The sequence below is a fragment of the Aulostomus chinensis genome, chromosome 7 (assembly GCF_037954235.1).
Source record: "Aulostomus chinensis isolate RoL2024-O1b breed Wild chromosome 7, RoL_Achi_v1.0, whole genome shotgun sequence".
In the NCBI taxonomy this organism is placed as follows: Eukaryota; Metazoa; Chordata; class Actinopteri; order Syngnathiformes; family Aulostomidae; genus Aulostomus; species Aulostomus chinensis.
Window position 1 is genome coordinate 23,328,857 of NC_141326.1, and position 25,177 is coordinate 23,354,033.

Below are 25,177 nucleotides of genomic sequence, written 5' to 3' on the forward strand. Positions count from 1 at the left end.
TTTATCCTGTCGTGAACCTACTTATTAATATTATTGTGCAGACCGAGTGGGGTTTATTCACATAACATTCTGGAGCGGTGATCTGACGATAAAATGGATCCTGCCTTAAACTAATTTAACCCATTGTTTCATTCAAGTGATTACAAATATTAATTTAAAAAAAAACACGCTAAACAATCTGAGTCTGCACTCATAAAGCAAAAAAAAAGGAAAATTAGAATGGATTAGTGTTTGAATTGTTTGTGGCCAGGAAGTTGTTCAGTGGGATGGTTGATTTATGTTAGCATGGATGACATCATATTGAAAATAAAACAGTGAAGCCCGGCGCTGGGTATGTTAATTATCAGCAATGAATATAATCCTATACAGCAGAGATTGTGTTCTGTAATGGTGTAATTGTGTGCTCTACTTGATGGCAGAGGGATATTTTAGTGTCACATTTATATTTCTCCATGCACTGCCTCCATATGAAAACCAACAATAAACCTAAGCAGATATTTGATGTGGTAGTGCATGCATTCTCCATCTAATCCAACTATTGCACTCAGATTTAAATTTGTTAAAACATTGTGTTTGAGTGGAAACATGCAGTGCAAGTAAATATAAGACAACGCTTATGTTTGCCTCTGACAACTCCAGTTCCCAGAACACTTCGTGTATTACGTCACAGCCGGTTCTCGTCCCGAGCGGTTGATTCAAGATGGCCCCCGGCTAACAACACTTTCAACGTTTTAATCACTGGCTGCGGTTAAAACTCCCATTTCTGTACTTATTTTTCACTTTTTGCGCTACTGACGCAAGATATGTTTTCTGACCGAGTAATAAAAGTGACAGCTATCGAGAGCTGAAGCGCTAGTCTGCCTGCGTGTCTATAACTGCTGCTACGGGACGTAAATCTGCTGCTGTAGGATAACACTCCCCTGCAGTCTTCCCTTTTCCTGACAGTGCGCTTCCCAAGCGTAAGTAGAGTCTTGCTGAACTACATTTCCCATGGGTAAGCAGCGCTCTCGCCCTGAACTGTATTTTCCCCCTACGCAACAGTAACTAAGGTCGCACCAAAATATTTACGGAACCAGTGGAAAAGATAATGAGACCGGTATGCACAAAATTAACGCACACGATGGTTAGAGTATGGAAATGAAATTTTTGTAGTTCCGGGTTAAAAAAATGGACATATTTTAAAAAACAAAACACTTGAAGTCGCAGTCAGTTTTTCCATTTAGATACGAAGCTTTTTATTAGCGTAAGAGCAAAATTATCCTCAAAACAGAAGTTCATTGGTTCAGGCATTTCTCAAAACACATTCTTTAAGAGCAGCATAGGCCTACACATCGAGATAACTACAAAATTTCAAGTGCATTTGGAAATTGTACAATGATATCAAATAAGGAAATAAATATTGCACATCACATTGTCAGGAGTTATTTGGGAGAAACCATGATAGGACAAAAAAGAGAGTTGTAAGGTGTGACAGAAAAAATGATGTGTAAGGGGGAGAAACAATATTACCACTGAAAAAGATGATGGGCTATAAATAACTTTTTTTCCCCCCAGAAAGGTGCCCAACACTTATGTTTTTATAATCAAGGCCACTTTCAATAAAATCTGAAATATCGGTTTCCAGGGATGCAAAATATTGGATTTTCTGAAATTATTATTTTTTTACTTATTTTGTCATACTACGTTTGTAAGGTATTCACATTTTGAACAAGTGAAAAATACATATACACATACTGAATTTGAAAAAAAAAATCTTTATTTCCAAAATGTTCTGAATAACCCATGAATAATGTTTTCATTCTTGTTTCCTCATCACTGATAAACAAAGAAGAGACCTGAGCAAATCAGGGTCATTGAAAATACAGGCAACTGGATTAATGGATTGATATATTAAAAAATAAAAGAAAAGATATATGCCAGTAATCATGATGAGTATATATTGTGCAACCCCTTTTCACTTTCACATTTACTCATGGAAGGACAAATAACAACCATAAATGTCAAGAGTAAATATGAACTAGTCATTGGTGTCTAGTACACACTTGAAAATGTCAGAGTTGTGCTGTGTCACAGAAATTTGTGGGCATTGTTCCATTTGACAAATGTAACCAGAACTCCACTGGCTTCTATTGTTTCTGCCTTCAGTTTTGTTTGAGACTCACAATAGTCGAAGCATATACAAAAGAAACATCAGCTGGTGATCGAGTTTCACGTTTGTGTGTAAAGATGACTGCTTTATTTCTACAAACAGGAACATTTGCTGTGTACACATTTCACTTAACAATATCCTCATTAGTTTTCTATGGGAATAATCTGAAGAGTCCAGAAGAATTCAGTAAATGGAAAAGTAACAAATATTTAAACCGGATTTCCATTTCAGTGTTTTGCAGGGATGATGTATTTTTGTGGTCTAACCTGGATTTAGCGTCGCCATGGTTTCTTGGGTACAATTACGTGTTAACGTGTGTGTTCTATTAAGTCCATTTCAACATGTTACATCTTAAGCTGCAGTACAGTCTGTGTACGTGGTCACCATATTTCCTCTGCGCTGTGTCACTGTGCGACAGTGCTGTTTTGATGCACCATGAAAACTATTTTCAGTCTGTTTGGCGTGTTTGTCATAGGTAAACATTCTCTCTAAGTCATCCATTATTCCTGCTCCAAAACCTCCTTGAAAATGTCTCTTATGTCTACTATGGGACTCCCTGTGGGACCTGGAGTGTTCATCGAAGTATCTTCGGTGATGCCTGTTCTGGCTGTAGATATCAAAATCCTTGAGTAAGTCATCAAAGTTGAATGGTTGGTGGGTGCCCTGCCTCTGTCTGTCTTGAGTCCTCCAGGTGAAATATGCAGCGCTGCCAACAAACTGGTCATACTCTCTTCTTCTGTTCACATCGGATAAAGTTTCATAAACTGCAATAAAAACAAGACTATTTGTAACTCACAGCTTAAGCACAGTAAATTTACATAAAATCCATTGAATCCAAAAATCAAAGTGAGAAAAAAAATGTTTTTACCTTCTGCAAGTTTCATGAATCGGACTTCAGCGTCTGGGCTTTTGTTCTTATCAGGGTGATATTTCATGGCAAGCTTGTGGAAAGCCTTTTTTATCTGGCGCTGAGTGGCATCTTTTGGCACTCCCAGTATATCGTAGTAGTCCTTCTCAGCAAGTATCAGTTCTGTTATCATGAGTATGCACACTGCCAATGTTACAGCAGACTGTGCTGCAGCCATGGCTCTGCTGTCCTGTTTAGTCAAGACAGAGAAGATAGACGGCTAATGTTGATAAGGAATTTACAAGTAAAATAACATACAATACAGTGACAAATACAGAGTATAAGTATGGATGAAGCCCACGGCACCCCATTTGACACGAGAACAAAACGGATTCGTGGTAATGAAAAAGTTTCAAATGTCCTTCATGATGAGGCAGACTCTCCTCTCCGTTTGATGTCTTACACCAAGATGATGTCACAGAGCATCAAAGCTATCCTGACTTTCATCTCGGCATGCCATCACTTTCATGTCATCCAAGGAAATTTGACAGGTTACGTTATGTATGAGCGGATTCATCAATTGTGTATTATCACGAAGATAACCTTGAAACCTTTTGTTTCAGCAACGTCTAGACATCAACGCGTCCGTCAATCAAATCGGGCGCCTTAGCCTTCAAAGCGTTCGTAGCGTGAAGACGTAACGTTACCTCACTTAAGTTTTGAAGGCGATACCGGCAGTCCAGCTTTTCCCAATCAACTATTTACCGAATGCTAAAACATGACAGTGTTGGTTTAGGATGAGAATATAATCCAGTTGTAGTAATTGGCAGCATTGACTGGGAATTCTTCTTCAATCGTTTATCAGCCCCAGACAAGTTAGTAAAGTCACATTACTGCCCTCTAGCTGTCAGTATAGATACTACAGCTGAGTCTCTGCCCGACAGTGACCCTGATCTTGTTTATTTCTGACAAGCTTGTCTTTTTGATGCATACTAAAACATGCTTTAAGTGTTACGATAGTATGAACATTAGCCATTCCATTTTTATTCCCAAATTTACTGCGATATAAATCCTACTTTATATGTATTTTTTTACAGAATACAGAAAACTTGGACGGTATGACGTCACAATTCCAAGAAATGAAATGGCACGGCATCTCAAGCAATAATGATAAAGCCCGTTTCGTACGTGTCAGAGTGTTGGACATTTTGTGTGTTGTGTGTAAGAAGCTATGCCCACCGGAGTATGCTCTCGACATATATATAAAGTATATCACTAACGATGAGGAGAATCCCCTCAACCAATCAGCAAGCTTGAATTTAGGGTCAAGCGATAAACAGCCAATCGCAGAACACATTACTAACCACGTGATAATTGTTGTTCCCTCGACTGACGTCACGCAACTGTGGAAATCAAGCGTCAAGTCGAATGACCTAGTGAATGATTGCACGTAGCTTTAGTTTTGCCTCAAAATGCATTATAGCGACTCATTAACAGGAATTAAAGGTTTCCGGCCTTCGTGAAGCTACGACATGAATGAAGTGGTACGTTGACTGTGATTTATTTGTCACTTATGAATGCTAACCAGCTAGCTAGCTACAGTAGTCTGTGTGCACATTGCTACTGAGTGTTTACTCATATTTTTTTCCCTATTCGAAGTTTTTTTTTGTCGTTTAGGATCAGTTTTAGGAGCTGTCAGTGTTCCATCATGTCGTTTTCATTGTCTTTGTCTTTGTTTTCTTTCTTTCTCACCACTTTGTTGATCATCGCCAGGTCATTGCCATGGGAGATTATAGACCTTATGATCATTTGATTGCTTGAGGCTTAAAAGGATGAGTCATAGATGGGCGTCCTGGGTCAAAGTCAGTCGAACTATTAATTTGTGGCAAAGACATGCTAGCAAATCAGCAGCATCACCACTTCCCTCCTCTGGTACTTGTAGGGATCACCTACATTTCCACAACTGCTGCAGAGGTGGCCATGTGAGTCAGAGGCACATCCTCTTTCCTTGGGTCAGGGGTCGTAAGGCATGGCTCCGGAAAGCTAACCAGGTCAGACACAGACTGGGATTCCACACTAGTACCCTGTACTTGAACACTTCAGCATCACGTTGGTCTGCTGGTCTAAGCCAACATATGTCACGAGTCAGGAACACGCTGGACACAGTTTCTAAAGCTGTGAGCGGGACACATACAGAACTTTTCTCCAAAATGGCGAGACTCAAACCTAATGCTTTAAAGGCTGAGAAAACTGTGGAGACAAATCTTGAATCAACAGCGAAAGGTGAGGGAACTGCTGCCACTCCGTCGCCTGTATCTACTACATCCAAACCACCAAGTACCTGTAGTGCATCTCCTGCCATTCCGGCTACTCCACTCTCTGCTGCTACATTTGATGCAAGTGCCACTTCCCCCTCCCCACAACCTGCTAATTCCACCCAGTCATCTTCTGCTGTTTTGACTGTGCATGAAATTAAAGAGAAAAGGTTGCGGCGCATTGCCCCTGTTGTCAAAGCTGGTTGTGCCAGGAAGCCAGAGGAACCGAAACCAAGTGACACTGAGAGCGGGAACAAATCTTCTAAACAAACCACAGCACTTTTCCATCCCAGCACATTCTCAGTCAACCTAGACGAAACCTACAACTACCTGGCGAATCATATAAATTCCTACTTTGGCAGCAGTACAAAGACTCAGGACAAGAAAGGGGATGATGGTGAGAATTCATCTGCTTCCTCTCAGGGTCAACAACCAAGTGATCTCATGTCAGTGACAGATAAACCAGATTCTGCAGCTCCAGTTACCCCTCCTTCTAAAAAGGGTTTAGGACATTACCTGTCCTACTCAGCTCCCACTGTCCAGGCTTTTGTTGGAAGCTACATTGCACCCTTGGTCCCTAAGTTCAGGACAGGAGAATCCAAGAGTGTTGCTGTGGAAATGAAGAAACCAGAGGACGCACCAGTGAAACAGGACGAAGCCACAATTAGTAAGGAGCAGAGGGCTGCCGACGAGAAGGCCAAAAAACTTCTACTCCAGAGGGAAAAGGTAGGTCTACTAGAGGTTGTAGTGTCTGATTATAAGATCAGACAAATGCTGACACTGGCACTTAAGTCACAGACACATGTTTGACTGGCTATGGGATCAAAGGATTTTAATAAAAGCATCCAGATACAAAACTATAAATAATGAAAACACGTTGTTGTATTTTAAGCGCTTTAGGGGATGTCAGCCATGTCAGACACTGAACACCTCAAAACTCAATCCAAGGATATGTACTAATAACCTATTAGAACTTAAGTCAAGGCAAATTTATTTGTGTAGCGCATTTCATACACAGGGCAGTTCAATGTGCTTTACATTAATAGATTAAAATTAATTTATTCATTATTAATTAATTTACTTTCAGATGGCGGTTAAATTAATACACGAGTAAAAGGACTGTAGCTGCTGTTTGGCAATGGCTGAATGATATTTTTAATTTGACTGGATTCTTCCTGCTTACATTACAAATAAGAATATGGAAAGTGAAACAGTCTTGTGTCAGTAGTAGTTTATTGTGTATTCAGGTATTTCAGTGACCCACCTGAATATGGAAGAGGAGAAGAGGAGAACACAATGTAGAGTTAACAAGTCACGTACACTTGTGTTTGAAAACAAATTCCTGCTTCTGGTGGTGGTGGTGGGGGGGGAGGGGGGTCATGCTCTGTCTGATTTAAACATTGTTTCTTGTTATTTTTGTCTTCCAGATCATTGCCAGGGTGAGTGTAGACAATCGGACTCGGGCTTTGGTTCAGGCTCTCCACAGGGCATCGGATGTAAGGGTCTACATCAACAGGGTTGAGGACCTCAGCTACCACCTCCTAGAGTTTCCAGAGACTCGTGGTGTTGCAGTCAAGGTGAGTATTTCTACCCTGAACTTCCTATCAGTGAAGTATATAATACTTCTGCAGTATCTGTACGATGTGTCATATTTTTACAGCAGCGTGTATTTACACATTTTATATCTAGCTGGAGTTCAATAGCAGGACCATATATATGGAGATGATGGCCTGTGCTTGTGTGTGAGAGTGTTAGTGCCAGGCTAAATGTCAGTTTGTCAGCTGAGGCAACAGGTTACAGTGCTCTCTGTTTAATGTCGGAGCTCAGCACCAACATGCAGGTCGCATAGCATAAACTTTATTTATGTCACATCCTTATCTGTGATAGCGCAGGACCTTTTCCATTACTAACCTACTTCCGAACAAAGCCAGTTTTTACCAGAGTCAGCTCACAGACAAATGAGGGACAATGTTTACCACTTCATATATTTGATAAAATCATTTTTGAAAGTGTGCCAAATGTCTGACTGGTATAAAGTTGACTTTCATCATGGTGACTCACTGGCCTGAATTCAGGTTTAGTCGTACCGTGGAAAAAAAAAATCTTTCAGTCTATAAAGAGGTGGGGTGATGGATCAGACTCTGTGGGCTCTGGTTTTAAGCTATAATGTTTTATTCAAAACCAGTGTTCGGACTGAAAATAGGTCAGTCAGATACAACTTGTAAAATGGGAGATCTGCCTATTTGAGTAAAATAATTGGCCCTACCTGTCTCTCTGGCCATCTTCCAAATGTTCCTATGCACAAACGTTTTCTTACACTCTCAGTTAGAGTTCCAAATATCCACCACATTTTGTTACCTGTCTGTGAGACTAAATTGAGGTTTGAAAAGTCCTGAAATTTGTGTAAGAATATTTCATGATTCTTTGTAAAAGAAGATGACAGATTGTAGAAGAGTAGCGATGCAAGTAGACTGACATAGAGACTCCCCTACACTGTGTGGAAACGACCCCATCACTAAACTGGTTTGATTGTTTACGCTACACACTGGAACAAAGCTGGCATGATGCCGCTCCCGTGAATTTTGATAAACCAGTGTGACAGTTGGGAGTAATATTCATACATCAACAGTTTCTGCTGACATTGATTTTTTTTTTTTGGGGATATAATTATTGGTCTGAATATTTGTCTTCTACTTTGGTCGTAAGTATATGATCTTTGGGCTTTTCCAAATTTTTGAAAATAAAGAAAATGATACCTCAATGTTTATATTCCCTTGTAAAAGGCTAAAATAAATCACTGCACATTGAAAGACTGTACTGTGATATTTCTTGTAAGCAACTGGCTGTGCTCAGAGAACTCTGTTTTTTTGATCACGTTTACTTATGTTTTGCAGCATGTACAAAATATGATAGTCTAAAGGCAAATCAGTTGTAAAATTACAGCAGAATTCAATATGTGCATCCCCAGTAACAGTAGTCAATGGGTACAGAGCTGCACAGCTAGTAAATCCACTCAGGGATGTGCTGGTAGTGGCTTCTAATCTAACATGTCCTCCTTTCACGCCGTGCCTGTGAGTCTGTTGTGATTCTGCCCTGCAGCAGCTCACAACAAAAACAGGGATTGAAGACAGAGAGCAACAGCACGTAAATTGTTAGATGGCTGACCAAAATCGACAAAAATAGTCCCACCAACTTTTTCCTGAAACTTTGCTCTCACAGAGTTGTTGTGTTCCACATCAATTTTACATCATTGTAAAAAGAACTCCTCTTGACCAACTGTGTTTTCCAGGAGAAGGTTATCCCTTGTCTACTGCGTCTGAAACAGGCCAGTGACCCAGGTCTGACAGCTGCAGTTAGAGAAGCCCTGGCTCTGGTGGGCTATCAAAAACCAGTTCGGGGCCGGGGCGTACGAATCCTGTCCATAGATGGAGGGGGATTAAGGTACAGATTCAGCTCCTCTCCACGGAAATAAAATATGAATGTTTTACCACCAGTTCCACTCTGCCCATGGGTTCTTGAAGCTGTCTTTACATCATTCGTCTCTCTTTGTATCCTGCTGAAGTGCATTTCTTTCATCTTATTCAGTTGTTTTTATGTGTATTTTCAGGGGACTTCTTGCCCTGCAGACTTTACACAAGCTGGAAGTCCTGACAGGCAAACCCATTTACAAACTGTTTGATTATATTTGTGGTGTCAGCACAGGTATGTTGTCCTGCCCTACTTCTGTATTTGATTGTTTGTGTAAATTATCAGAGCAGAGTGCAACATTATAAACCGCTCATCAAACAAAACTCACTAACACAACTCACTAACAACTCCCGGTGTCAGCTCCGCTACGTGAGAGTAAATCACAAGTTAGAAATTACCTAGATTATTCAATTATTTATCATGTAATATGAGTAATATATCATGACAACAACAGGTGGATTCACCTTTTTTCCCCCAGCATGTAAATTGCCACCAGAGGGTGCTGTGGCCCCTCAAACTATTTTTCTCCATTTGCGTTCTCACTTGTTTTCCTTTCTCAGCAATCTGAGGAACAACATTATGTTTCCAGATTGGTCTTTAATCACTACCAGAAGTTTGTGTTTGTCCCCGGTTCCCATCATTTCTCTCAGTCTTAATCTCCACCAGTTGGCGAATCTTCATTTTCATATTTAGTGAGTGTTGTCTAAGGAGCATATAATCCCCTTGCTAGATCAAATGATGTTCGCACATTTAAAATCCATCTGGGCCACATCTGTCCACTTTGAGTGGCCACATTACTCAGTTTTAGCCTATCGCTGTCTCTTGTTTATCCTGTCAGTGTTTAGTCATGACGAGAAACCATAAAATCTTGGTGCAGTAGCCATGTGAATCTCTTGTTGTATGGATGGATCATGAAAGGGTAATGATTCTCCCTGCAGATAATCTCAATCAGCTCTGTCAATATGTGTCAGACCACACCTCGTTTTGAGAGCAACATAACAGCTGACAGAATATTACGTGTTTACTCCTGTTGTACACACACAACCTTGTTTGCGTTCCTAACTCTCATGTCGCTACTGTATGAACAGTAAATTAACTCTCAGGCCCTTCCTCTCTGTAAATGCCTTTATTGTTGTTTTCCGTAGGTGCTATCTTAGGTTTCATGCTGGGTGTGTTCCAACTTCCGCTGAATGAGTGTGATGATCTTTACCGGAAGTTGGGCTCGGATGTTTTCAAGCAGAACGTGATTGTTGGCACGGTGAAAATGGGCTGGAGCCACGCCTTTTACGACAGCGAAGTTTGGGAGAAGATCCTCAAGTCAGTTCCACCAAAGTCATGTAGAGTCATGTTGAGTTTTCATGATGGTGACATGGTAGCGCTTTTCAGTTGCTGTAATTGTAACCCTCTCTTTATTTTTCTAGTATTTTCACAGTGATGATGGAAATACAGCAGGCAGGGATTTGAAATGTCCTAACTTGAATGAATGAGCGTGTTATCGTGAATATCACACGTAATGGTGATTTTTGTTACATGTGTGCATACTCTAATCATTTTTTAATGATTTAATAATTTAATTACAATTTGTTCTGCATTGCCATTCAATAATGATGCAACTACTGTGCACGCTGATGCTATAGAAAAAAATCTTAAAAACTGCAGTATGTGCTGAAAAACTTCATCAATCTTAATAAAACAGTAAATATTGCAAAAAAGAAAGGAAAAAGACCCTGATATATGGTGGTCATCAAAGGATTTCTGATGCCTAGGGATATTTTCTATGTGATTTGGAAAGATATTTTGAAACTTATCTAAAATTCACTAAGCCAGTAAACATCCTATTTCCCCTCCCCCCCAGAGAAAAAATGGGCTCACACCTGCTGGTGGAGACTTCTAGAAACCCTGAATGTCCCAAGGTGAGTAAAAGACTCTCTAGTCTGGTTTTCTTCTGGCACGAACCAGCTGTCCTTTACCCTGTTGTTGTTTTTTTTCCCCTGACACTAAAAGCTCCTCTCTCTGCATACGTCCTCTCCATGACAAGAAGGAAAATGCACTCAAAAGCAGAACAAGCCTGTGCGGATGAACGAGTGTATATGATTTGTCTCCTGAGGCTCAGTCAACACAGATGATATCAAGTTGATCAGTCAGAATGTTGTCCCAGATACCGGCCTGCCGTCTTTGAATTTGATTATTCAGACCTGCTGGTTTGGTTGAAGATGTTATACATGGCTCATGCACAGTTTTCTGTTTAAATCTTCTGTGTAAGCCCAGACTCACCCAACCAGCATTTCACTTGGCTCATAAAATGCCTGTGCCTCTAGGTGGCAGCAGTGAGCACCATTGTGAACCGGGGCACTCCGTTGAAGGCCTACATATTCAGAAACTACAACCTGCTGCCAGGGGTGCGCTCACACTACCTGGGGGGCTGCCAGCATCAGCTCTGGCAGGCCATCAGGGCCACATCAGCTGCCCCGGGGTATTTCCAGGAGTTCCCCTTGGGGGATGATCTCCACCAGGTCAGTCCCACTTACCACTGTATTGGGAAAGGGGAAGGGTGGCACCAGCCATGAGGAACCTCATTAAATCCTTTTATTTATCCCCCTTCAGTTAGAAAAGAGGTGAAGAGTTATAACCCATGGCAGCGGATTTACATTCTACATTTTGATTTTAAGCTTTTAGTTGAAACCTTAATAAAGGATGACTGTTGGCTTTGTTACATAAGCTTTAAGTCTCTAGATCTCCATTATTACTGACAAAGAGATCACATGTCTGAGTTACAGAGCAAAATAATTATTAGAGGTTGTCTCTTGACATTTGTCAACCCAAGACTCACAAACACACACACTTTTGGGTCAGAACAACAAACACTCAAGTAACAATTGCTGGAACTGCTCAATTCTAGCTTTTGTTCTGATTTCCAACCCTGTATTTTATTTGAGGACTTACATTCTTCATTTGCATAATATCGCAATTGAATTGTCAATTACCAGCAAACATGTTCCTCTTCGGTTCTGCGGGTCAACATGGGAACAATTACGCTTGTCAGTTTCAGGCAATGAACTCAGTCACAGATTTCACATTTCCTTTCCTAAAACACATTCATTTCTTCTCCTGTTGTTATTTGTATTAAGTGAAACATTGGTAATCAAAATGGTTTGCTGTTTTGGATAAATAGTAGTCAGTTACTACTCATTTTTAAACAACACAAAAATAATTTTGCATAATTTCTCTGTTTGAGTGTCACCCAGCTGCACTTTCATTTATTATTTGTTATTATTCTCCTGCTAAATGTATGCATCTTACGTGTCGTCTGCAGGATTGAAATGCTGTAGAGTAAAGGTTGACAGCATAGAATTTGAAAGATACTGAGAAGTTGAATGAAACCAAATAATCCTCTGTAAAGCAAGCAGGAGGGAGGAACTCTATTTCCTTCCTGTCAGTATCAGTTTGAGTTGCAGCGAGACACACTTAAATCCATCTCCGCTAAACAGGTATGCATTAGCCATCAGAAACACAAAAAGCCTCAGTCCACTCCACCGTTTTATTGATCAATATGTATGGCTACCCTCTTTGCTTTTACCCTTAAAGTAAAGGTTTAGTCAGAGAGAAAGAGAAAGATGCACCCGACTGGTAAGAAAACCACAGAAAGCAGAATTATTGTTGCAAAGTGCTTTAGTAGAAAGAGATGAAAATCACTCAGGTTAAAGATCAAATTCATTGTTTTACTCTTGTTTGAATGTCTGTTTTTTGTTGTCTGTCTTTGACCTGTGAAATCAAGATGTCAGTACCTCCTTGGTTTGACATTCAAAATGCAGATATGTTGTAGAGAAACACTCACCGCAGACACGGCATGACTCTCTCTCTCTCTCTCTCTCTTTCTCTCTCTGTCTCTCTCTCTCTCTCACACACACACACACACACACACACACACACACACACACACATGAATGAACATGTGTGCATCAAAGGCAATATCCCGTGGCAGCATGCTCCCACACTCTTAATTAGAAGCTGTGTTAGTAGTGGAGGTGAGTGGGGAAGTGCTGTGGAAGAGAATGAAAGAGACTAGTTGATGAAAACCCACCTGTGGTGGGAGATTTCTCCCAGCTTACCATCTTGCTGGTCTCACCCATCTCTGAGGCGCATAAATTTGCCAAACGCGGCGCTTCCTTCATCAAACGACTATTTGACTGCTACTTCTGCCTCGTTGCAGTGAAAAGACAAACGGTATAATTACGGAGCTGCTGTTCCAAACCAGGCAAGTTAGCCGTCAGCTAAGTGTGAGATTAGGAGACGCCATCAGTAGTTTGCTGTATGGAACACATTTGACATGACACCAGTTCCAAAGGTGTTTATTTTCATTTAATCTAGTGAGAGCTTAGGGAGGAATATTTAAGGCAGCTGACAGGAATTTTCTTTTAACCTTTACTCACCTTGACTGAAGATAAACTAGTATTTTGCTGTATTTTAAGGTTCCTCCTCTCCATTTCCACAGCACATATACTTGTCAACATCACAACACTGGCATATTCTAAAAACTTTCACATTTGAAGTACAGGTATTTAGATACATATAAATGCATGAATTCCTGATGTTACGGTAGTATCAAGGAAGCAGAGGAGAGAACCTTGCTTGTATTTCCTGAAGCACTATTACTCTGTGTTTATATGTCTGCTAGCTGGGGTGCAAAATAAATTCTTGACTAAATCACTGGGAAGCACATTTCACCATCTTAAAATAGCCTTGGAAAACAATCCATAGGGGTGTGAAAAAATAAATCAATGCATGTATTGACAGAAACATAGAATAATTCATATTGTTTTCCGATAAAAAAAACAGTGGATAATAATGTTCAACATGAAGGCTGTGCTGATACTGAAAGAGTTTCATATAACATCTTAACTGTGGCTTCCTTTTCATAAAGCAAACACTTATTTGAAAAACTCATTTGAACCACAATTAAAACCCGTGAGATATGTATTTTTAATTACCCTGAAATATAATTGGCTACTGTGTAATCTCAAAAAAATAAATTAAGGTGCTTTTAATAGACAGTTTCACACAGCTTCACTAGGAAGCTTCAGGATGCTACAGGGTTGATGGCTTTATAAACTGGCTACATGCTCCGCCATGACAGGTCGTGAACATGTTGTCTAAGTGATGTCAGGATTCCCTCGAGAGAAAAAGAGGCAACTCACTCTTTTCCATAAACTCCCACAAAGTTTTCCACTTAATTCCAGCCTCTGACAATCCCCTTTTGTATGAGGAGTTGTGACATCAAGTGTTGAACGAATGCCTGGATATTTAATCAGCATTTCAAGAAAAATATGATTGTTTGTTGATGTTTTACATGATTCTGCAGGCTGGAATGGCAGTTTTATTGTGTTGGAATATGTAAACTTGAGGAAGTTGTAACTTGGAGCAAAAGCTTTGAAGCAGAACAGCCATGGTATTATCTAAGCCTCACAGTCGCTACCATAGCCATTGAGAGGATGTCTTAGTGAGAGGGGAAAAAAAGAGGAGATGAAGTGAAGGAGGAGACGCATGTTCCACATTAAAGCTTTCTTAGTTATCTCGCCACGAAACAACACAGACACAGAGGACTTAAGACATTTCACAGTGAATGCGGGGGCATGCATGGAATGGTGAGGAGGGTACGTTTCTCTCCTCCTTGTTGCCATGGCGTCTCCTGAGGCAATGGGGTGGAATGGGAGCATGTTTTGTGCCCACCTCTGCCAGCCTTTAATGGGAGGCCTTGGATCACTGGGCCACCACCCTTAGTGAGAGCGACCGAGAGCCCCAACACGGCACCGTGCTCGGCAGAAAGACTTCATGGAGATGGTCACGTCAGTCCTGGCAAACTTTTTGTCATTTGAGTGACAGAGAAAACAAGTCATGAGTATCAAATGTAATTAAAGTGGCTACAACTCTGACTGACTGACAGCTATTCCAGTAAATATTCCAGTCCAGCACAGGAAATTGTAACCTTTTAAGTCAGACTTTTTTCCTCACAAATGCCACTGGCAGGGACGTTATTTGTTATAAATGATATAGTCAGGACAGCACAGCTAGTCCTCTGAAGCAGAGAGAGGTGGTGACAGAGAGGATACAACTGAGCTTTAGCCACTTCCTCATCCTGTTAAGCCGTAAGAGCTTGGCCCCAAGGCCGATGGAGGATGGAGCTCACATTTGAGCTTCACTGCAGACATATTTCTTTCTTTCAGACTACTGAAAATCTTTGTCTGTATTGCACAGACATGCTCAGATTCTGTCCCTGTCACATCTGTTTCCCTCACTGCTGTTTTATTATGTTTAATGTATGTGCTATCAAACACACAGACATAAATCCTGCTTCCATCAATGTATTTTGATGCATAGTTTCATCATATTCCCCTTAGATTGACTGGAAACAGCTTGAGTAGGTTTGTGCCTTTTCGAAACAGACTAAATATGTGAAATGGGCAATAGACAAACCCTTTTCTTTATAAACTGTGAGCTAGGGAATTGGTAACTCAGACTACCCAGCTGCTTCTACTGCTGGCGTCGACCAGAATATGCACAAACTGTCTTAATCTCTGGACAGCATGCCGCATGGCCGATTCCAGCTGACATGAAACGACTACATCTTGTAACTATACCACTGACCCAACTCAAAGCTTTTCCTCAAGACTTTTTCAGTTTTTCCTAGTAGATAGCTATAATTTGTTTGGACGAACGCTTCTTTTATTCTTTTACAGCCATATGTTCCCCTTACTGCTGTATTCTAATGAAAATAGGTATTGCGCAGCATAGTTTATTTGCTGCAAGAATTCATGCCTTTTATTCATTAATTTTTTTAATATGACATCTCCAAAGTTTGCTTGTTAATTTAATGGAAACATGGCTACTAGCAGATTTCTTTAAGGATGAGGCTTGTCCACTGATAACAATGAGTTACTGCAATGTACTCGTCTGTACTAGTGTCTTGCATGAAAACGTCTCCAGCCAAATGCATGTTCAGTTAACTTGTGGAAAGCAGGGATATTAGCTTTAAATCACGCTGGAGATGACCTTTCAGATGATGGAAATCAAAATGATGGTTCACGATATGAAGTCATCAAACATTGACAAAAAGCCTCAAGGGAATCTAGATCCAGTAAACATGACTCTGCACCCTTTCATATCACTTGCAAGATTTGCAAGTTTAATTTGGTTACAGCCAGCAGATGTGATTCATTTGTGTAATGGTGACTGTACATGTGTGGTCACATATTTTACCAGATGCGTTAGAAAGGGTGCCTGGGGGCATCATTGCCAGTCACACGGAGGGGGTCCCTGTCCCCCCTCTTTTGTCTAGATAACTTGAACCTCAATGTGACCTTTTTGGGGCCTGCAAATGAAAAAAGGCAAAGAACAGAACCGTTCAATGTAGTCACATAATGTGGCATGAAGACCTCTGACCTGAACTGGCTGCCACTTAGGAATGGCACTCCCCCCGCTGACACGCCACTCTCATCCTTGCTGGTGACAAGGGTGGCCTTTCTATGGTTTTGATGTTATCTGGGCAATTTAATTAATATAATAAGCAGATTTACTTTTCAGATTAAATGGATAGCAACTGAGAATGTTCCTCATCAAAGATTGATTATGAAGATTTATGTGAAGTATTGAGACGACACAGAGGACTGCAAGTTTTTCTGTGGACGTGTAATTATCTACTTTATCGATTGAATGGTCATAGCTGGTAAACAGTGAGGTTATTGTGACAGGAATAATCAGATGTCCATCACTTATGTAACGCTTCCGTAATGAATCATTTGAGCTTTGGGAGTCTCATTGGTATAATGAATCATGACTGCGCTCAGAGCCCCTCAGTTCAGCCATAACAGAGACGCCAAAACAGAAATTCTAACAAGCTGCCGGTTGGCGCTGTGATATGAATGCTACACCAGATGTATATCGAAGGCTCACCTCATTTAGATTTAAGCAAGCACTCTGTTCTCTTCTGTGTTGTGGCCACTCATAATGACCCTTGCACAAGAGAGCATTGAAGCTTACCCATGGGTTAGGGAGGCAGAGAGATAGAGAGGCACACAGGCTTAATGAAGAGGATGAAGTTTGCTGTCCCAGCTAATGGGAGCTGACACACACTCGGGCGTGAAATGACTTTTTTTCCTGATCCAAACGATAGCACCTCTTTCCTATTCAAATCAGCACTCCCCCTCGAAGCCAGCTTAAACTGGCACAATGAAGATAAGCTCCCAAAAGTTAATGACGGCTGAGGAATTTCAAACAGCACTGCAAATCTTAATTATGTTTATTTATCACAGCTCATGTCATCTTGGTAGTTTTATTCTAGAATATGCTGTAGGGCCAATTTCTTTAGAGCCATATTTCAGTTGACCTGTCAATCTGAAGAGGTGAAACACGCTCCCATCGGTGTAGAGGGCCTAATTAGTTGAAGATTTACTTTGTTCAAGCTGTAGAGAAATGAGTACCTGATTTGTGAACCTGCCATAGAACCCCTGAAGGACAATGGCAAGGTCAGAAGATCCTCTGGAGTATCATCTCGAGCAGCAGTGAGGGTTCCTGTCACTGGGACTCATTAAGCCTCTCAGGATTCAAATCTGCCATTTAAAAATTCAAAACTCTCTTTTTCTTTTCCACATCTGTCACAGCTGACCCGTGTGTAGCCTCTACGGACTCAGTGACACATGGCACTCCTCCCCAGTGTGATTCACTGTAAGCGCCAGCAGTATTACAGCTCTAAATCCAAATAGATGGAAATGACCTTTGCCTTACGTCATGCTGTGTGTTTGACAGACAGCTTGCATTTGGCCATTTTGAATGCAAAGCTCATTTGCAGTTTTTGCTAAATAGATCATTGTTTCAAACTTAATTCCTCATCCAAATATGCCCTGGCCTCAAGAAACCCTTGTGTGAGAACGTGGCTGAGTGCCAGACATGGATATCTCTCAGAGGTGGCACTGCCACACTAGCTGCTGCAACTTGTCAACTTTTTCTCTCTGTAGGTTGAGCCCAGTACCTTCTCCTCCAAGTTTTGTTTTTTGTGCAAGACAGCTGTGGAGAATATTGATGGATGTGTTTTGTTTTTTTTTTTTTAATAAGCAATTCCTTGAAAAAGTTCTACACAAAGAAATCTAGCATTCCTCGAAGAAGTGGCAGCATAAAACTTAGTCAGTGCCAGAAACCAAACTTTCCTGAAAGGCCTCGATTGTGTTCACCAGCTCTGAATTGCCCAAGCAGGTGCACTGAAATGGAGACAAGTTATAGCATTCAACTCCCAGCTCACAAGAGCTCTGTGCAGTTTGCCTCTAATGCTGCACTCCTCGGCTGCTGTGTGTTGAAACTTGCCCCCAGCTATCAGCACAAAGAGCCCATAACTGGACACAGACTGTTGCCATAAATGTCACCGAGTCCAGAAAATGAAGCCCCTCACAGTGGCGCGAGTGATAAGAAAATGGCCTGGTTGTCTTGTTTCCAGCTGGGATCCTCTGGTGATTACTGCAGAGTCTTCAGTAAGTCCAATGCAGGCATTTTCTCCTCTTTTCTGGGTTTCATTTCTTAGACTGCCAGACATCCCCAGTGGTGCATAATGATGCACTTTGGTGAAATGGCTACCTCAGCAGTTCCTCCTGCTTTCTGGCGAGGTTAAACCCTCTTTGTGTGACTTCAGTCTTTGCCAGCGAGATGGCAGCTGTCTGAGGTTTATGCTGTCACATCAGGTTTCTGGTTAATGGCTAACTTTACAGATTTAAATGATTCATATTGTACATTATAATAATTTTCTTCAGATGAAAGACAGTTTTTCCATTGGACAGTGGGACCCATTGGGACTGGAGTCATTTGTTAGTGGTAATCTTTCCCCGTGTCTCTCCAGTATTGTTGGTCTGTCAGTCTCATCATTTCATGCCTCTGTGGACATTTTTGTTTTGGTGAAATATCCGAACAATTTAACCTTGAAATATTATTCAGATGGTGCCCAGAAGAATCCCAAGAACCCGTATGACCTTCCTGTCAAGTAAAGGTTAATTTGTGCTCTCAGTGCCCACGTGTTCTTTTGGGTCCATGTTGGACGATGTTAGGTAAATGTCATCATCTGCCATGTCAGCGGCGGTCTGCAAACCCCATTAGTGCACCATCCAAAATTTGCTACTGCAGGGACAGTAGAATGCTCCAGTATAGCTGTAGTTGTGGGCATAATCAGAAATGTATTTTCTTTCTGATCAAAAAAGCTTCTTTCGAAATGCGCATGCTTTGACAAATGACATCGTTCTACACTGCACTCCCAACATGAGCGCCAGTCCAACGCAGAAGCTCAGTTGTAGTGTGAAGAAAGCTGCGATCATGTCCACTGGCAGCTGCACAGCACAGTTAGTACAGTATATGCAGGTAGCAGACTTTAAAGAGTACAAGACTGAACTTCTTATTTCCTCAGAGAAACTGGATGTCCACATCTACCAGATTGATTGACACAAAATGAATGTCTCGTTATGGTGAACCTTTGTGATCCCTCTAAGTATTCTCTACCACAGTTTAATTTGAACTATACTTTTGGTTTATGTCCAATAAATAGGTAAAATCAAGATAATACATTTTGTTTATAGTGGTAGTTGGCAAAATCTATCAATGCAAAGCTGTGGCACATGGCCAACACTGCACCTTCAAAACAAGCATGTTAGCATTGTTATTATGAGTGCAGCCTCGGAGCCAACATCTGCAGAATCTCAGTCTAAACCTTTAGCAACACTGAATGAATTCTCTGATTGCTCAATATCAGTTTTCAGAAATGTCTGCTTTATTGAAAACTAGTTATTTATGTCGCAGCTTCCATCATTGGGAACAACTGTGTGACCCAGCGCCCCCAGTCCCGCTACGACAACCTATTCACTTTGCAATTTTATTTTCTTGGTTTGATGATACAATTTCTCAGTCCAGCTCCCGAGATGATTAGCAGGTCTTTGCCTTGATAGGCATCCCTCATTTTCTCCGTCACACTGGGTGCTCTCGCAGGTTTGCACAGAATGTCGTTAAGCCTCAACACTGCTGGAGAGGTGGTCCCCTCCAATCCCTCCCCTCCCCGAGGCTCACATATGATATATGACATATGCTGTCATGAACACCTACCCACATTATTACACTGAGCAACAATAATGTGGGCATCAAACATGCATATACACAACCACGATCACATAAACAAGCTCGCTTCCCTCCAGTGTGTCCCTAGACACTGGGGGCCCTGCGGCTCCCACCCCCAGCCTGGCCTCTTTAATGAGGACTGGCCCCTGTGTGTTTGATCCTGCTGCCAGCCCTGCGGCCCCTCAACCTCATGTGTATTCATCAATCCCCACAGCCTCTCCAGTTACTCCCCCATTGCCTTGGGTAGACTATGGATCCAAAGCAGCACTCCTGGGTGGCTGTTCGATATCAAAGCCAGGCTGACTGAAAGTAAGAGAAGGGGGGCAAAGGAGGAAAAAAAAACAAAACAGTTTTGTTGTGTTTCGGGGACTTACAAGCAGCTGTGGAACTGGACATTGATCCTTTCTCCTTGTTATGTAAGAAAATTTCATCTATTGACTGTTAAAATCCATGAAAGGTTGGGGTTTTTGTTTGTTTGTTTGTTTTTTAAGTTTCAAATGCCAATTAATTGGCTTCACCGTGGTAGAAAACCTCCATTTTCAAGCATGGAAGTGACTCGTGTTTTGTTCACAGGATGGAGGTCTGCTCATTAACAACCCCACAGCACTGGCTATCCACGAGTGCAAGTGTCTGTGGCCTAACACGCGCCTGGAGTGTGTCGTCTCACTCGGCACAGGCCGATTCGAACCTCCCGGCAAGAACAGCGCCACCTACACCAGCCTGAAAACCAAACTCACCAACGTCATCAGCAGTGCCACGGACACCGAGGGTAAGCAGCTATGATGGGGTGAATCAGCATTTTCACCATTTGACAGTTTTTTTCTCTGATATCTTGGAAACATTTTTGTGTCGTTACTAGAGGTGTCAGGTAAGGGGGTGAGGAGATTTGGAACATAACAAGCTCCCTCATTGGAGTCAAACCAATTTCAAACTTTGTGTTTTTCTTCGGTGGATTTCCAAGTAGCATTTGGAAGGTTTTAAGTAGGTTTGGCCATCAATATTCTAATGTTTTAATGCATCACTGCTAGTGAATAAATATTTTCCATCGTTAAAAGATTTTTTTTCAAATAAGATTTATGGAAAAATATGAAGGCCTTCCATCATTGTGACAGATTAAATCCCTGAGGGGGATCTACTGTAACAGCCACACCTCGAGTGCAGGAACAGGATATACTGCTGGGGTTTTTCCCATGAGGTTCATGCTGGCGAGATCAAAATCCCACGGTCTGAGCCTTGCTGACTTCTGATCACTTGGAGAAAGTGTTGCCTGATGTGGTGCTGGTAGTTCCAGTCTCAAATATGTTGCTCTGGCTGTTTTAGATCAAAATGCAAAACTTAATGGCTTTCGCCCCTGAAGCATCTGTTTCATTTGATGTTGACACAAAAAGTTGCTGTTCATTCTTTTCTCTCTAGTTTCTTCTGTTCAAGTTTTTCAAAATGTGGTGTTATTAGGCTTTGATAGGATATTCATGTAAAATGAAAACTATGTTAAGGATTATGACACAATTCGTCTTTGGACAATTTTGAGAACCCCTGTTGTAACTGCAGAATGGCAAAAATGTAGAATGCCCCCTCTGCTAGCATATTGGTGAATTAGTAAAAAAAAAAAAAGTATGTTATGTGAAAGAAAAAACAAACAAACCTGAAAACATGCTGTCACATGACAAGGAAACTGGGAAGAAGTTGAAACTGATCATTTACAGTTGAGGACGGACATGACTTGTGACTGTGGCACTTTCAACTTCATTACAGTATGTTGGTGTCACTGTCTACTCTGAAGAATGTGCAGTGTAATGATACTGCAGAAAGACTACCATGGTTGTGTTGAGCTTCTGTGTCAATTCTGAGAGAAAGAATGAGGTTTCGATGTCATCGGTGTGGAAAGTATTGCTTTGCGTGTTGACTTTGTTCTCCATACCTCCTGTCGTGACCCTCAACAGATGCAACCTCTTCCGTCTACTTATCACCTCTAGACATGGGCACAACTGCTGTGCCTAAATTTGGCTCAGTCTCCTCCCTGTTGCTGCTGTTGTGGTGCAGTGTGTGACCTAGATGCCGCGCTTGTTCCTCCTGTTTTTGGGATTAACCCCCACCACCTCGACACCCACCACCCTCAGCTCTCCAGCAGGCTTTATTATTCAAAATAAACAGTAGATAAGCAAGTGTTTATCACAGAATTTCTTTTTTCTTTCTTCCTGTCACAAGCCCTCCTACTTTGTCTTAAGTGTACCGGGAGAGCTCAGATTGCAGCTGTGGCTGATCTAATACCGTCTAATAGCAAACAAAGTTCTTAGGGAAGTGGTTTGTGACTTGCTTAGTTCAGTTAAGTTTTCTAGGCTGCAGATTAAAGTGTACAGGAAGCTTGGAGGATAATCTTATCATTTCACAGCACAACTGGCTCTGCTGATTGGAGCAGGAATACAGCATAAATGTTTTCGTGTTATTTCTACGAGTTCACGTCACGCCCACTCCCCAGGTGAAGGGCTCCAGGGAGATACAGACTAGATATGCTGCGTCCGAATTGCGAAGTGGCAATCTACGCCCTACTGCTACGACCTACAGCTACAGCCTACTCTCCACAACCTAAACACGGCGGTACCATTTGGACACCCTAGAAGATTGGTGATGAAGTACGACCTCTGCTGGCAGAGCACAGATACCGCAATTAGGTAGACAGCACCATCGAAAGCCCCACCTACTGGCCTGACTGTCATACTGCACTCCACTCTGAACGCACCTTTCACTCATTCTCTATTATTAAGCACATTAACGCACCTGTAAAGGTGTGCTCACACACGTCGCATTTGGTGTGAACACACCTTTAGTCATCAACAACGACTATAAATGTTGGTGTTGCATAAGAATGGGAGACTGTTGGTGGCGCAAACTTGGCTTGCGGGTCCACATGTTTTTAGGGGACGAAGAAGAAGTCCGCGGTGCATTGTGGGCCATAGGTTGCTCCGTGGGATGCACCTGAACTGACCTACAATGTGGGCATGTTTAGGCTGGAATTTAGGCTGCGAAGTAGGTCGCTACTCGCGCCAGTTGTGGTTTCGGACAGCCTACGATCTACGATCCGACCTACTTGGCCATTCGGACGCAGCGTAGATATGCTGCTCCCTCCTGCGAAAAGGAGTAACTGTTGCCTCTTAAGGAATAAAGTGGTATTACATGTCAAAGTAGCGCTAGCTTGTCCAAACGAAAATGAATTCCTTTTAATGTCGTTCCTTTCAGTTAAGTGGACTCACCTCAGGATTGTCCTTTTTTCTCTTTAAGTTTTCAATCTCCATTCATGTAACAAGTTATAAATGCACAGGAAAACTCTTCCAGTGACCTTCCAGATAAATCACCTCTGAGAGATCCAGAGGACTCAATGTCCGGTGGCTCTAATAGACTCTTGAACTGTTGAACGACTGTGGGAACAGGCAGAAAAGCTGCTGTTATTGTCTCTCACAAACTGTTTGTGTGAATTTGTATTTTGTTGATTTTTAAAGCTGGAAGATGTAGCAGCTGAAAACAATCATGACAGACAAGCCAGACATTTTCTCTACCTCATGCTCACTGCCCCAAGCATTTGTTCTGCTACATATGTAGATCTGTCACCGTGTCGACAGTTTTCATTCTCGTCTCTTAACACAATATTGGAATGTTTGCACATATTGAGCCTATTAGGAATTTAATTTTGTGTTTGTTTTTTTTGTTTTTTTTCCTCTGAGCGTAAAATGTCGTTTGTTTCTCATGTGGCCTTTCTCTCACCTCTCTCCCTCGTCTTCCCCTCCAGAGGTTCACGCTATGCTGGATGCCTTCCTCCCTCCAAACACATACTTCCGCTTCAACCCGCACATGAGCGAAGACATCTCTATGGATGACAGCCGGCAGGAGAAGCTCAATCACCTGCAGGCTGAGGGTATCCGCTACCTGGAGCGGAACGAGGAGAAGCTGAAGAAGGTGGCTGGGATCCTCACACAGGAGAAAAGCTCCGTCCAGAGGGTGGCAGAGTGGGCCAGGCTCAGGGCCGACATGTACAACGGTCTCTCTTTATATTCCTCGAAGCTCTAGGTAGAACACAACTTTTACCCTGGCATGGAAACTTTTCCCTTTTTCTCAATTACGTAGAATATCAATGTCTGTCGCTCTGAAGTATATTGTGAAAATCCACTGTTGAGTAATGAATCCAACACGCCAAACACTAGCCTCTCCTTCACGCTGACTCCACACTTTGACGGTGATTTTAGTGTTAATAGAAAACAGTTTTAGCAGATTTGTCACTTTGGTTGGCAGCATTGAGGTAACAGCGTTATCCTTCATCAGGATAAAAGCACTTGTATATGCTAAGAGAAATAGATTGACATTCGGGGACAACATAGATGAACCTTTTCACTGAACTGAGAGGATTGATTCCACACGGTGAACCTACAGTAAAGAAAACTCATGTAGTCAAGACTGCAACAGCCCTGCAGTAAATCCTCCCTTCACAAGGGTTAGTGTGTTCAATTTTGGTTGAATTTTATTTAATTTGATTGAATTTTAGCAAGGTGCAAATTAATTTTGATGGTTAGTTTGGAAGCTGCGATTTGAGGTGCTTTTGAATCAATAAAATTGGGTTCACATCTGTAAATGATATGTAACTAAAATGTTGTTCTGCTCATTTAAACAGCAGAAGATCCTTGACTGTTATTTTTACAAATGAGCACTGACTATTTGCTGTTATTTTAAAGCCCCTCGTACATCCCACTAACCTGCGTTGATTTAATCAGAAAAGAGCAAAAGTTGTCCAGTTGCAACGCTGCCAAGCAGGAATGTACAGAAAAGACGAGGAACACGAGCATCCTATTTTTCTAAGATGATTTAAGTGAGTAATTAAAGTGACTTTTCTCAGCTCTTATGACTAAATTTGCACATCTAGAAATGCAGCTGTCGGTCACCTGTGTCATTGAATATTGATCATGATATCCGCACATGAGAGAAATCACTTGAAGCATTTCAGACATTGTATCTAACTGCATGATGTATTTTAAGTTGTCACGCACAAAGAAAAAAAAGAAAACAAGATGTATTTATCGCAGATATGTTTGTTTAAAATTTTATTTTTAGTAAACATTTTAGCGATTATATATGTAGAGAAGATATATATGTCAAGCATTATATATGTATGTGTATGTATATACATACAAACGTGTATATATATAGTGTATATATATATACTGTATATATACACACATATATATATATACAGTATATATGTATGTATACATTGTATAT

General features: G+C 41.4%; 2 protein-coding genes across 4 annotated transcripts; one reads left to right on the forward strand and one right to left on the reverse strand.

Moving 5' to 3' along the window:
* The first annotated feature begins 721 nt into the window (after positions 1-721).
* On the forward strand, positions 722-25,177 carry LOC147259155 (calcium-independent phospholipase A2-gamma-like). 2 transcript variants are annotated; one of them, XM_086209423.1, is made up of 10 exons: positions 722-4,540; positions 4,770-6,037; positions 6,739-6,888; positions 8,601-8,752; positions 8,919-9,013; positions 9,925-10,096; positions 10,635-10,692; positions 11,098-11,292; positions 20,489-20,684; positions 23,697-25,177. In XM_086209423.1, the coding sequence occupies exons 2-10, from the start codon at positions 4,829-4,831 to the stop codon at positions 23,972-23,974; spliced, it is 2,505 nt and encodes an 834-aa protein (XP_086065549.1). In that variant the 5' UTR covers positions 722-4,540; positions 4,770-4,828; the 3' UTR covers positions 23,975-25,177. The 2 variants fall into 2 exon arrangements, with proteins under 2 accessions (XP_086065549.1, XP_086065550.1); XM_086209424.1 differs by having other exon boundaries at positions 4,939-6,037; positions 23,697-25,176.
* Positions 1,227-4,047, reverse strand: dnajb9a (DnaJ heat shock protein family (Hsp40) member B9a). Of its 2 annotated transcripts, none has more exons than XM_086209426.1 (3): positions 3,709-4,047; positions 3,018-3,246; positions 1,227-2,913 (listed from the first exon to the last, which is right to left on the reverse strand). In XM_086209426.1, exons 2-3 carry the CDS (start codon positions 3,232-3,234, stop codon positions 2,501-2,503), a joined length of 630 nt encoding a protein of 209 aa, XP_086065552.1. In that variant the 5' UTR covers positions 3,235-3,246; positions 3,709-4,047; the 3' UTR covers positions 1,227-2,500. The 2 variants fall into 2 exon arrangements, with proteins under 2 accessions (XP_086065552.1, XP_086065551.1); XM_086209425.1 differs by having other exon boundaries at positions 1,230-2,913; positions 3,704-4,046.

What these genes read in the sequence shown, in the direction of transcription:
- dnajb9a (XM_086209426.1), bottom strand. Translation starts at nt 3,234, where the DNA reads ATGGCTGCAGCACAGTCTGCTGTAACATTGGCAGTGTGCATACTCATG. An exon ending in ATTCATGAAACTTGCAGAAG is followed by an intron (nt 2,914 to 3,017) that starts GTAAAAACATTT and finishes TTTTTATTGCAG; the next exon opens with TTTATGAAACTTTATCCGAT.
- LOC147259155 (XM_086209423.1), top strand. Translation starts at nt 4,829, where the DNA reads ATGAGTCATAGATGGGCGTCCTGGGTCAAAGTCAGTCGAACTATTAAT. An exon ending in TTCTACTCCAGAGGGAAAAG is followed by an intron (nt 6,038 to 6,738) that starts GTAGGTCTACTA and finishes TTTGTCTTCCAG; the next exon opens with ATCATTGCCAGGGTGAGTGT. An exon ending in TGGGGGATGATCTCCACCAG is followed by an intron (nt 11,293 to 20,488) that starts GTCAGTCCCACT and finishes TTTTGTTCACAG; the next exon opens with GATGGAGGTCTGCTCATTAA.